At 38.1% G+C, this 13579-nt stretch overlaps 1 protein-coding gene across 1 annotated transcript in view; it reads right to left on the reverse strand.

The window, feature by feature from the left end:
• LOC135709864 (uncharacterized) overlaps positions 1-13579 on the reverse strand; it is a 949216-nt gene that overhangs the window by 221418 nt on the left and 714219 nt on the right. Inside the window, exons 12-13 of the mRNA XM_065232287.1 lie at positions 2029-2295; positions 1629-1919 (exon numbers count right to left, since the gene is read on the reverse strand). Of these exons, the coding sequence (XP_065088359.1) occupies positions 1629-1919; positions 2029-2295 (558 nt within the window). The remainder of the gene's footprint in view (positions 1-1628; positions 1920-2028; positions 2296-13579) is intronic.

Genomic DNA, 13579 nt, shown 5'->3' on the forward strand with positions numbered 1-13579 from the left:
TTTGAGTGTCCGAAGGAAGGAAGGGAGTGATCGTTAAAGTGGTCCAATGGACAGTAAAATGGACAGTAAAATGGCCAGGAAAGTGGAGCAACAGTTCAAGAACCGTCCAAACATGTCAATTCGAGATGTCGCTAAGAAGTCCATGCTGTCAGTCGGTTTTGTGCAGAAAACCATGAAGCGTGTTAGGATACATGATTAGAAGGTACAAAGAGCCCGAAACCAGAATGAAAAACAAAACATCACTGCGAAAACCCGTACCCGGAAGCTTTACACGAAGTTGCTCACCAAATTGTGTTGCATCGAGATGGATGACGGAATTTACGTCAAGGCCGACTTCCGACAACTTCCTGGGCAAGAATATTTCGTTGCCAAGTTCGGTGTTCCACAGGATGTTTCAAAGAAGAAATTATCGAACTTTGCAAATAACTTCTGATCTGGCAGGCGATTTGCGGATGTAGTGAAATAAGCACTCCATTCATCACTTCTGGAACAATTAACGGAGCGATTTACACGGAAGAGTGCCTTAAGAAGTGTCTCTTGCCATTCAGAAGGAAGCACAAAGGATCAACTCTGTTTTGGCCTGATCTAGCATCCTGCCACTACGCTCGAAACGTTGGAGTGGTACCGAGCCAACGGAGTTAATTTTGTGCCAAAAGATATGATCCCACCAAATTCACCGGAACCTTAACCAATTGCAAAATTCTGGACAATTATGAAGACGGAACATCGCAAACATCACAAAACTATTAAAACAGAGCTGGAGTTGAAGAAAATTTGGGTGAACACAACAAAAACACTGGAAACGGTTGCACAAAATTGGATGGGTGGAGAGAGAAGGAAGGTGTGGGCATACTTACTACTACTCATAGCTCAATAGTAGTTTTTCATTCACTGAAAATTTCAAGAAAATCTGATATTCGGTTTAATTTTGGTGAGTAAATATGTGTGTGCCATTTTTTTCGAACACACCCTTTACTTTCATTCCACTTGCGCCAACCTGGATTTCCATATTTATGCTAACGAAGGGTTGGTGGGGTTTGGGGAGTTGGTGGGATTTCGAGTGCGAGTCGATGGTGGCATAGGTGCCACCGACCGTTTCGAATAAGAATTTGGAACTTAAAAGAGAGGGCTATGGGGTCACGACACAGGCAGCTGCCTACCAAACAGAGACGAGAAAGAAAGAAAGAAATTGGAACACACTCCAGACTAACAAAAGGAGCTCTTTTGCATAAACGAGCAAATCCTTCCAAATCGATAACGATAAAATAAGCCTGCCGCATCTCACCCACCCAGAGGTGGAGATGGTTAAGAAAAATGCCCGAAAAGGTGTTACCACCGAAACGGAAGGACATTTGTCGCCGATGAATGTAAATGGTGCTGTTTAACGGAGCCGGAAAGGTGTCGATGTTTGGGACGTTTCGGTGGGGCTGTTGAATATTTACGTGGCAGTCTTGTGGATGGAATTTAAAAATTGATTGGGAATGTTTGATTGGAACGCTTTGTGTTTGGGTGGTTTTTGCAGTTTACAAATTTATGAATAATTTATTCCGCTTAGCATCACAAAGCGGAAGAAGGATCATAAGGAATTTATAACTACATATATCTGATCAAGTGAAAACTATACTCACCTCTTTCTCGATTTCGATGACGGCATCCGAAACGCATTCGGAAAAATCCGGCATAAGCCATTCCGGACGCCCAAAGTCCCGTTGCTCGCAGATTCTTTTCGCTTGTCCTTCCCCTCGCTTGGGACAATCCGCCAGTACTGCCGGCCCTGATGCACTGGCAGGCCAGTTCACGCCATAGTCGGTATTCTTCGGACATAGTGTAACGGTTCCCTGCTCGACCACAGTTACGTGGACACTTTTCGATATCGGTGCGACCGAGTTCGATACGATACAGGTGTAGACAACGGATTTCTGTGAAGACGAACAAAAAAAAAATAGGAAAGCAAAATTGAATCCATTAGATACACGCCTTTTTCCTGAGCTTCGGTTGTTTCGTGCGATAGCATTTATCTTCATTTACCTGGAGATTTTTCACCTTCAGGATGCTGCCGTCCGGGTAGAGATCTTCCCACAGTTCAGTATTCGAGTCCGACTGGAAGAGGGCACCGTTTTTTGTCCAACTGTACCCGAGTGTGCCGTACTGTTGATCCGAGTCCTGGGACAGACACCGAATGAGCAGTGATTCGCCACGAAAAAGCGTCACACTCGGGGGATCCACCCGGAGCTGGGGGGCGCCGAGGATCTGCACCTTGGTCGAACGACACTGCTGCATTCCCATGTCGTTTACCTGTGAGCATTCAAGCGGAAAGAGAAGGGTGACGGGAAATGGAACAGTGGTAATGAATATAAATGAAAAGAAAATAGAATTTCGTTACGCTGTACAAGATTGTTTCGCAATTATATGTTTTGCTGGTAAATCGCATCAAAGGGTTGAAGTTAAGAATGCCTACTGAAATGTTACGAAACTGAAAGCGAAGAAAATTGCAAATATCAGTGTACTACACCATTTGAAAAAAATGATGTAAATTTCTGAAATCTAGATGAACATTTTAAATTGAAATAGGGGAATGGCTCTAATGTTGGCCTATGGATCTAAGATTGGGCCCATGGCTAAAAATCTGCTATCTATCAATTTTATCTAGATGAACGCGTCATCCGGACGGTACTAATGGATACTTTTGGTCACTATTGAAAATTTAGTCAATGGCTGAATTTATGTATGGGCCCAAATTAGGGGCATTCAGGCCGACATTACATCCATTTTTTTCATGCGTTACTGCTATAAGATCTGCCTCTGAACTTTATTTCTGACAACTTAAAACGTGGGGAACAGGATTTTCCAGTTATCAAAGGAACACAGTTTAGTCCTTGTCATTTTTTATGCCTTGATAATAGTGTCAAGACTCGGAGAAGTACTCACAACCCAAGTAGCATTTCTTGTTTTATTGCACTCTATTAGCGGTTATTGAGACCAATTTCATAAAACCGCCAATAAAATTAATAGCTCCAGCACAACCTTTTGATAACCGCTATAAGATCGTCATACAGCTTAGTGGACCACTCTTGATAAGGTTTATAAAGCATGTTTGAGAATCACAATAAAGCTGTCTTAAAACCTTTGTCAGGAAGCCTCATACTCTACAAAAGGTTCTCATAGCCTCTATAAGAGTAATATTGTATCCAAGCAGTTTTATTACGCTTTGGTGAAAATCAGTTATAAAGCCAATTTAATTTGTATTGGCTTCAAAGCAACCGTCATAAATTAGCTTGTTGTTGTTCTGTTCTGCTGAAACTTTTTTTTTTCCGAATGGAAATCTTTAGCGGTAAAAATAGGGTTGAGTGTTGGTGTCAAGATCACCATGCAATCAATTTTGTTTAATGGCGACATTAGTGAAAATCTTAAAGAAAATATATTACTTTTTAGAAGTTCCAAAACATATGCGCTTGAAATGTTATCGTGTATATTGAGATAATATGAGCGTTAAATAAATGCGCCTCCAAAATAATTCAAGTTAACAAAAAAGATTGTTTCAGAAATCAAATGAATTTGATGGAATCACCTTAATTTTACAGAAAATAGATCTCAATACATAAATTCATACCAATGCACACTGGAAATCATTTCGGATCTCTTATATAGCCATTATTTTATTGAAATTTCTTGGATTTTATTCCAAGGCTAATGGCATTTTCATAATGACAATATGCCGACAGAGGACAGCAGGCAAGAAAAACACCAAGCGCAATTTCTCAAAATGTCTAATGCTTACATTGCACAGTGGGTCAGGAATGCAACCTAGTAGAGCAAAATTAATAACTCCGAAACGAAGCATTTCCGCGACTTGGTGTCTTCGGCAAAATTTCTCGTCATAATAAGGACCATCTATTGACAAAAATAAATAGTTCAAAACTCTTCCGCAAAGATGGTGCCACAATCTAACTTCTTTCTCTGACGTTTTGGAGACTTGATGTCTTGGGCAAAGTTGTTTATCTTGACAAAATGAACAGCTCTTTCAAAGACGTTAAATTTTCACTGTATACTGGTTCCAAGTTATATGGAGTTAAAGAAAAAAATGTCGAAAATTTGGTTTTTTTTTTCAGTTTCGGTTTTTTTGCTTATAGCTTTATAATGTTATATTTTTCATTAAATTAATAGCTTTTGTGAAGAAACATACTGGATTAAGCTTCAAATTTCAAAGACATCGTTGAAAAAACGAGAAAAAAACACAATTTTGACATTTTTAGCAAAAATTAAGCAATACTCGATAAACAAAATATCAAAATTTGAGAGAGGTATATTTAGGTGTTTTTTTTAGATTTCTTCATTTTAGTGGAACATGATTTTTTTCTATAACTTTTTTTAATGCATTAAATTTGTGTTTGGACGACTTCACGACTTTGTCAAAGTTGATTATCTTGATAAAATAAACAACTTTTCTTAATACGTTAAAACTTCACAGCCTACTGTTTTCGAGTTATGTGAAATTACAGAAAAAATGTGAAAATAAGTGTTTTAATTTTAAATATATTGTTTAAATGAATATACCTCGAAAACAGTAGACTGTGAAGTTTTAACGTCTTAAGAAGAGTTGTTTATTTTATCAAGATAAACAATTTTGCCAAGTCGTCAAGTCTTCAAAACGCCATTTCAATGCATTAAAAAAGTTATAGAAAAAAATAATGTTCCATTAAAATGAAGAAATCTACAAAACACCAAAATATACCTCTCTAAAATTTTGATATTTTGTTTATCGAGTATTGCTTAATTTTTGCTGAAAATGTCAGGTTGCGATTTTTTGCGCTTTGGAAGATATTAATGTAATGTAATGTGTTTTTCTTTCTCGTTTTTTCAACAATATCTTTGAAATTTGAAGCTTAATCCAGTATGTTTCTTCACAAAAGCTATTTACATTATAAAGCTGTAAGCAAAAAAACCGAAACAGAAAAAAAACCATATTTTCGACATTTTTTCTTTAACTCCATATAACTTGGAACCAGTAGACTGTGGAAATTTAACGTCTTTGAAAGAGCTGTTCATTTTGTCAAGATAAACAACTTTGCCGAAGACATCAAGTTTCCAAAACGTCAGAGAAAGAAGTTAGATTGTGACACCATATTTGCGGAAGAGTTTTGAACTATTTGTTTATGTCAATAGATGGTCCTTATTATGACGAGAAATTTTGCCGAAGACACCAAGTCGCGGAAATGCTTCGTTTCGGAGTTATTAATTTTGCTCCGCTAGGTTGCATTCCTGGCCCAGTGTGCATGGGATGAAAGCAGAACAGAAAAGCATAATGCATGATTTTATTACGAGAACAATTTTTTTTTACAAGAGCAATTCAAGCTGAACTTTGCATTAGGTCCTAAGTAACATTGATCGATTCTCTCGTCGACTTTCTCTTTCGTTAATAACTTATTCACAGAACCGTTTCTTGATGTGTTTGTCGTATTGGATGCTAGATAAAAGCTTCTTTTATCGATTTATGTGCTGAAAATACCTGGGAATGTCTTTACATGACCGTGGGGATGCAAAGAGAAAGTTGACGAAGCGAATCTGTCAATATTACTTAGGACCTAATGCAATTTTCAGCTTGAATTTATTGTTTTATTTGAGGGCAAATGTATATTCCTATTCTACGGGTGCAACCGATGAATTTTACAAACATTTAGAAAAGTTTTGAATGGTACATTAGCCTTTATGAAAAGTTATGCATGATTTCAACTTATTCGTCCTAAAACTGTCACCATTCCATGTATTTCGACCAAGATTCGACCGTGTCACCCCATGTATATGCGAGCGAGAACAGAAGAATCATGGGGATTGCTGACGTTTTTCTTACGCACACTACGTCGCGTATACGTATACACGAAATGTTTTCATGCTCATGCTAACAATTTTGTTGATTTTCTTTGCGCTCCGCTTGGAAGTACCGGAAAGTTTTTATTCTTTTCTATGTTGTAAAAATAAACCACCTATTTACATTTCTGACAAGTTGCAACTGAATGCTTATAATTGTTTTAAAATAACTGTTTCATGGCCAACTAGTTTTATTGCGCTTACTTATAAAGCAACGAAAGGATTTATTTTTTGGTTTTATAAGGGCAATTCATATTACTTTATTGTATACTTCAAAGCAATCATAAAACCTTTCATAAGTGAAAATAGGATAAGCATCAGTTGGTTTTTCAATTAGCTTTATAGGGGTTTTGTAGATAGCTATAAGAATGTTTCATGACTTGCATTGTATATGACCGTGATAAAGCTGTAGGTAATGGTTGCAGCTGCAATAAAACCTTTATAAATTTTGAATATAGCCAAGCAGCTCTAGATTTGTTACTTGGGAATGCCTGTTGAATTGTGAAATTAATTTAAATTAAATATGAAACTAAAATAAAAATTTCTTGAAAGAACGGATATTTTTGGATAAGCTTCTGGGTAAATCGCTCAGCGCTTATCTGCTATAACGAATGTTCAATAAAAAATGAGAATGATTTCAGTGCCATTCAGCGCTCTTGTGAGAGCATCGCGACTTAGTTGCGTCGTACGGCTTACCAGGGCCCCTTCTCCAATATTAATTGACGTTTTTTTAAAGCATAAACATTATGTTTTTAATAAAAAATACTGAATTCGTTGAAATTTTTTCTTTTTGTTTTTACTAGCTATATGACTGAAAAAAATCTCATATTTTGTTGAACACCCGTTATATTCTTCTTAATGACCTCGCCGGCAAGTTTCGTATCAAAAGAACTTGTGCCTAATCGGATTTTATAAAATGCTATGTACGCGTTCGGGAAGAAAAAGAAAGGTTGTTTCATAATATAAGCTTGCAGATAATTTCGCTGTTTATAATGTATTGTCATTCATAAAGTTCGATGGAGGTTTTCTGGTGGGTTTTGCATTGGGAAGAGTGCCATGCTCCATGTATATATGCTTTTATGTGGTTGTGAATGTATATTTCTTTTTTTCTTATCGAAATTTTCCAAAATTTGTTTAAGGTTGTATTTGGTGAGCTTGTTCCAGTTGGAAATAATTTATTTTGTTTCCTGGCGGGCTAACCTCGATCGCGCGTGATCTATTTTTCAGATTTAGTTAGAACATAAGAAAAGCGATACTGTCGGTAAGGTGTGTTTTCAGAACGTAATTTCATATGAATAGCTTGTTTTGCTAGGCCTTAAACAATCGTCACGTTGGACATATATGGTTATGATAGCATGAACAATGTGTAAAGAGCAAATCGAAACATTGAACGTTACGTGAAAATGGAACTTCATGAAGGCCTGAGTGATTTTTCGTAGCTTTAAGTTTTCGTATTTTAAAGATCGTCGGTTGCAGTGGCTTGCTTGCTGAGCCAAAACCGCGGTCCCAGGTCCTTTCATAATAAAGAGATTTATGGTCAAATCTCTTTTTTATCGTGTATTTTGCGAAACTTGTCGTCGCTGGATTTGAATGGTTACAATAACTCTAGTAACGGTGTGATATGATATGAGGGGCTCGCTGGCCTTAGAGCAACCGTTTTTGCTTACTGAGCAGAACATCATGAGTCTAATCTCAGGCCCATCCACATTCAAGTTTCGTCAATCGTTTTATTTGTTAATATGACTACATGGTAATAACAGCAACTCAATCATTAAATAGGAGCTCGTTTGCCTAGTGGTAAACATTTTTGTTTGCTGAGCAGAAAACCATGGGTCAATCCTAAGCTCCTTCGCATTATATGATGGTTAGGACATCAATTTATCTTATCGTTTAGCAAAACGAACCCTGCCGCAAATCCAACCCTCTTACCCAGTGATTCCTCGTAGAAGTGCAGAGGACTCCTCGGTTTCCATCAAAGCAAGTGTCACGTCCTACCCATTCCTTTCTTGACCTGCGTTCGAGCGCGGCCGGTGCTGGTATTGCCTAGTTTGAAATCATCAGTTTTTACACATTGAGGATGAACTCTAGTCCAAAGCATCGTCTTATTGGTTCTATGTGCAATTACAGCTGATCAGACAATATAAGAGTAGCAATCGTGCTCATGCTTATGCTCAATTCTATGAAACTACCAATAAGGTTGAATACGAAAGAATCCGGAAAAATACGTTTTATTTTTCATAGTTCAATGTAAAATCTACACATTAGTAGGTATTATGCTGATTGTAAGACCATTGTTTTAGTCTTCCTTCTTCCCATAGTCCATTGCTTGACCTTTTCTTCGTGCACGGCATCTATTGCACGAGCTCTGTGTCCACTTGTTTGGCTGCCAAACTTCATTTCCTTTTGAAATCCTTCAGGTCAATTGCAATTTCACATTTTTTTCTTCAGTATGTGCTTCACAATTGACCAGTATTTCTCAATTGGTATTAGCTCCGGAGTATTGGTCGGATTCATCTCCTTGGGAACCACTGTGGCGCCATTTTCGCCATTTTCGCTCGCAGTAGTTTTTTTTAGGCACTTCTCCTGGTAAATTTGCTGGTGCAAATTTCACTTCTCAGCCCACAACTGCATATTCTTGCCAGACAAGGAACGTTTAGGGGAATTTCTACTTTTTTTTAAATTTTACTTTCTTCCGGGGCACTCTTCCACCAAGGTATAAAACTCCTGCCCAAGAATTTGATCAAAAACTGTCAGGAGCGGATAGACCGGGATTTTTTATTCGAGCGTGCAGGATCGAATCGTGACGTGATTACTCCGTTGAAGCCATGATGTAAACTGACAACCAATGCCTACTGTGATTCTATACACTCTTAGCATGAATCAGTGAAATTTTGAAAAAAAAAATATCTCAAAAAATGCCTTAATGGCTCCAGATTTTTTTTTTGTGTTCAATATTGAATTGTTCACTAGAGGAAATTTAGACGTTAGGCACTCAAAGGTTTACCAAGTTTGTTCTGAAATTGAGGTTTTTTTTAATTTACGTCTAAATTGAAATATGGCAGATTCGATATTTTTCAATAAATTATAATTCAAAAACAGTTTATCTGTTCCAAATGATGTCTGAGACAAAGTTTGTAACGCGTAACTTTTCTCAACGAACGAACGACCAAGCGTTACATTGCTCAGTCCCCGAAATACCGGAAATACTCAGTTTCTTTTCAAACCTGCAAACGACTTAAGCGCCACTCCTTACCGGAGGTCGAAAGCGGAAATTATTTCAGGGATGCCCGGCCTGAAACTCCCAATCTGCGGGCGAGTCAATCGAAACGTCATACAACCAATAATCTAACTCAAAATCACTCAAAATAAATTACGAGAAGCATTATTTTTAATTAAAAACGAACGCAAACTACTCTCATGGAAGCGCACAACCAAAGTGTTCATTCAGAACATTTATTCGAAACGCAATTTTAAACGTTTGAATTAATTTAATCGATCATTTGAAATTCTGACCCGGGATTTATTTGAACCAGTCTAATCCAATCAATGAGCTCAAAGATGTCCTAAGCAGTGATCACTGACCTGTTTTCATAACCCTTTACCATTCATCGGCCGTGCTGGTGCCGTCGGAGTGGCTCCTCTACGACGAGACGAACTCTAAATCTGCTACGGATGGTTGTCCAGGCTAAGCGAGAACCCTCGTGTGCGTAACGCCTGATGACTCACCTTCTCTCGAACTTGACGACGAGAGGTTAGAATCTGCTGGCGGTTTGGTTCTAATATTTTCCGAAGGATGCGGTGGGTGGTGTTACGAGGTGGACAGAGTAAATGCGTCTCCGTATTAGGGGAGTGCAGGGTAACGTTTTGTTCGGTCTCGAGGACCACGTGTAGTGTTCACGGGTATAGTCTACCACCTGCTTTATCCACGACCGCTATTAGCCTTATTCGCTCTCGAAATAGGGGATTCTCGATCCCAACCAAACTCCCACGTTAATGGGGGACCTATTAACGTGTTCAAGGGTCTTACAAATTGCACAATAGAAAAATTATCGACTTATTTTTCCTACCTGGTTCTAAATACTACCAATGTTCACTATTTGTTTTAGGTTCAGCTTATACAATTCACTAAAGTAAACTATAATACATAACCTTGGATTAACCATGACCTTGGATTAACCAATCAAATTTATTTGCGTCGTTTAAATCAAACCCAAAGACAAAACGTAATAGCGTTTGAGTGAGGCAAATTCATTTTATTGCGTCGTGGGAAAATTAAACAAAAACTTTTCTCTCGATCGCCCATACACTGGAAGATCAATTCGAGCAGTTTGGGATGGTACTGTGTTGGTAGGGTATCGAGTAGCTTAAGCCGGGTGCAGTCTAATAAGTATAATTAAAGGCGAAATGTTTATTAAATGCTATTGGGTTGTAAAGTTATCGTTACAAGTTTTAGGAAAAAGGATTGCTTTTTCATAAGAAAATACACGCTGAAAAAATAACTGTTAAAACTTTAATAACAAACAATCTGCACTTTCAAGATTTCTAAACTTATGTTTATTTAAAAGCTTATAAAAAAACTTACTTTTCTGAAATGGACACATTCGGTTGCGCTTTTCCAACAAAAAATTGACTGCGCTTTTCCAACAACAATTTGACTGCGCTTCTCAAGGACTCACCAACACAAATAAACAAGCATTCAATCAAACTGTTTTTTACATGATACGTGCACCCTTTTGTCTGTGGATTTGAGGACATATTTCAAATCCCTTCATCCATCAAAGTATCAGTTAGATAAAGGAGTGTGCTTTGGAATAGTATTGTCGCATTAATGGTCTTTCGCTCAATTCCAACTTATGTTCAATTTGCACACAGCCTTGCTCTAGTGGAACTATCAACATATCCTCTTCAGAACTTCATCAAGCTAATAAATGATGCCACTAAAGCTTCATGTTGATATAAGTATGTATAGCATATGCTCCAGCTCTGAAAATATCCAAGGTTTTAGCAAAATCGGAGTATTTTTTTCATAGAATTGTTGCATACAGGTAGATGATATACATACTGTTGAAAGTAATCAATCGCTTCACACTGGGAAAAGGTTTTTGGAATCAACCACAAATATTTAGAAGCATTTCCATCAATCACAGTTAATCCAACAGTTGACGATTTTTACTACACTCGCTTGTGCCGTATCTAAACTGTTCGAGTTGGTCGTTATGGAACCATTAGTCTCTCACTTCAAGCAGCACTTGAGCGAAGACCAGCATGGTTTAATGGCAGGGCGGTCGACTACTTCCAACCTTCTGTGTCACACCTCGTACATTACGAAGAGTATGAAAGACCATATACAAACATATGTCATCTACACTGACCTATCAGCCGCCTTCGACAAGTTGAACCATCCTATAGCGATCGTCAAACTGGATAGGCTCGGTATAAACGGCAGTCTCCTACGATGGTTCGCATCCTATCTATCTGATCGTCAGTTGGAAGTTACAATCGACGACTGCCGATCTCCTTCGTTTCCTGCCACTTCGGGTATTCCGCAAGGTAGCCACCTCGGCCCGTTGATATTTCTTGTGTATTTCAACGACGTCAGTTTCGTCCTCGACGGTCCACGACTGTCGTTCGCAGATGACATGAAAATCTATCTCCGAATCTGGTTGCTAATTGATGCCAACTGAACCGCATGGTTGTAAATCCAACAAAATGTTCAGTAATCACGTTCTCACTTAAGAAACATTCAGTTATATCCTAGAACGCGTTGATGTACATCGTGGGAATCATATTAAGGATCTGGGAGTCATCTTAGATTGTCGACTCACTTACAGCCATATCTCGTACGTGATCGACAAAGCATCCAGAGAACGCTCGGCTTCATTTTCAGGATAGCTAAAAGTTTCACGGGCATCTACTGTTTGAAGTCGCTTTACTGCTCCCTCGTCCGGTCGGTGTTAGAATACTGCTGCCCTGTATGGAATCCCAATCACCAAAACAGTGTACAAAGAGTAGAGTCTATTCAACGACGATTCATCTGATTTGCTCTTCGACGATTCGAGGGATCCTCATCGCCTTCCAAGCTACGAAAGTCGGTGCCAGTTAATTCACCTGGATCCTTTGTGAAGTCGAAAAGATACGACAAGGGCCCTGTTTGTGGCAGACATTCTAAAGGGCAGAATCGATTGTCCTTCTATTCTACAACAAATCGACGTTACGTGAGGATACGTTTTCGTCGTACAAACTATAGTTCGTATGGTGCTTGTAATGGGCTACAAAAGGTTTTAAATCGTATTGCTTCCTTATTTGATTTTCACTTGTCACGCGAGACGCTGCGTCAGAGATTCCGTGATATATTTTTAAGAATTAGAAATTAAGTTGGACTTCACGGCCTTTGCAGCTTGTTACTTCTTGACTATGTTGTATTTCCTAGTATTGCTTAATCCATCATTAGGACTAAACTCAGTTTGTTGATGTAGAACCAAATAAACAAATAAACAAATTCGTGACGGTCTTCGGTGACAGTGTCGTATGACAGAGCCTGTTTGGTACTGTACTAGGCTAGCTTGTTTTGCAAGTGTGCGAGGCAAAGGCAGTTGATTTTCACAAAAAATGCGTCGACTACCGTGACCGCTTACAAGACTGCTTGGGACCAATGGTCATTAATTTAGTCAAGTAATGAGTCAATTTAAAATCGTTAGTTTCGTAATGATTGTTGATATCATGGAACATCAGTCTGGTAACATGAAACTACTCGTCTGTGTTGTCAATGTGAGTGTGATAATGCGTAATAATTAAAGAGACAACATATCAACAGATCTGTTTTATACAACTATGCTGATGCTGATTTCGAGGTTATGTTCATAAAGTTTACCAAGAGGTTTGCACGGCCAATGAAATCAACGCAAATTTGAGTTCAGTTTGCCCATAGATCGCGAGGGGTGCAGAAACTCAGCGATGAGTTAATTTGCCTCATATCATTTTTTTCAGAAAAAATCCCGGATATGATAAAAGTAAAGATTGGATTCTCTAAGTGTATTGGTACTATTCCTAGACTGAGTAAAATTTTCGTCCTTTTCTGGTAGATTTTTGATGTTTTCCACAGGATTGCGATTTGTGAGTGGGCTGAGCTCAAATTTGTGTTGATCTCATTTACCGTGTGAGTGAAATGAAATCGATTTTTCGTTGCACAATGACATTAATTTGTTTTTTTTTGAAGATCGAAAAGGCCGATTTTTCAAGGATGATTTTTCAAAAAGATGTATTTACCTTGGAAACAAAGATTATCTTGTTGAGAAAACATTTGCCTTTCTGATTCTAGTGTTAGTTTTGCCTAAATGTTTGTAGGGTATACGTCCCTAACCTCGGTCTAATATGCAGCCATCGATTACGTTTTTAATCATAACTCATCAATGAATTTACCTGCAAACGATATTCTACTGCTAAATGGTATGCTTAGATATGCTTATCATGTCGTTTGCTATCAGAAACCACGAAAAGTTGAAAAACTTACTTTTTTTAAGACAATAACTCACGAGGGAAATGTATGTAATATGGGTCTATTGTCCCCAAATTGGGTCTATTTATGGATGCAACTTCGTCCTATCTTGTTTGATCCTCAAAAAAACGCTCTTGGTAACGTTTTCTGATGTATTTTTTTTATCACTATCACTGTTAACTTAATGCTCTTCATTCCTCAAAACATTTCTTAGAGAAA

This window comes from Ochlerotatus camptorhynchus, unplaced genomic scaffold (assembly GCF_037179485.1).
Source record: "Ochlerotatus camptorhynchus isolate MF236.1 unplaced genomic scaffold, CSIRO-AGI_Acam_v1.1 ptg000367l, whole genome shotgun sequence".
NCBI lineage: Eukaryota > Metazoa > Arthropoda > Insecta > Diptera > Culicidae > Ochlerotatus > Ochlerotatus camptorhynchus.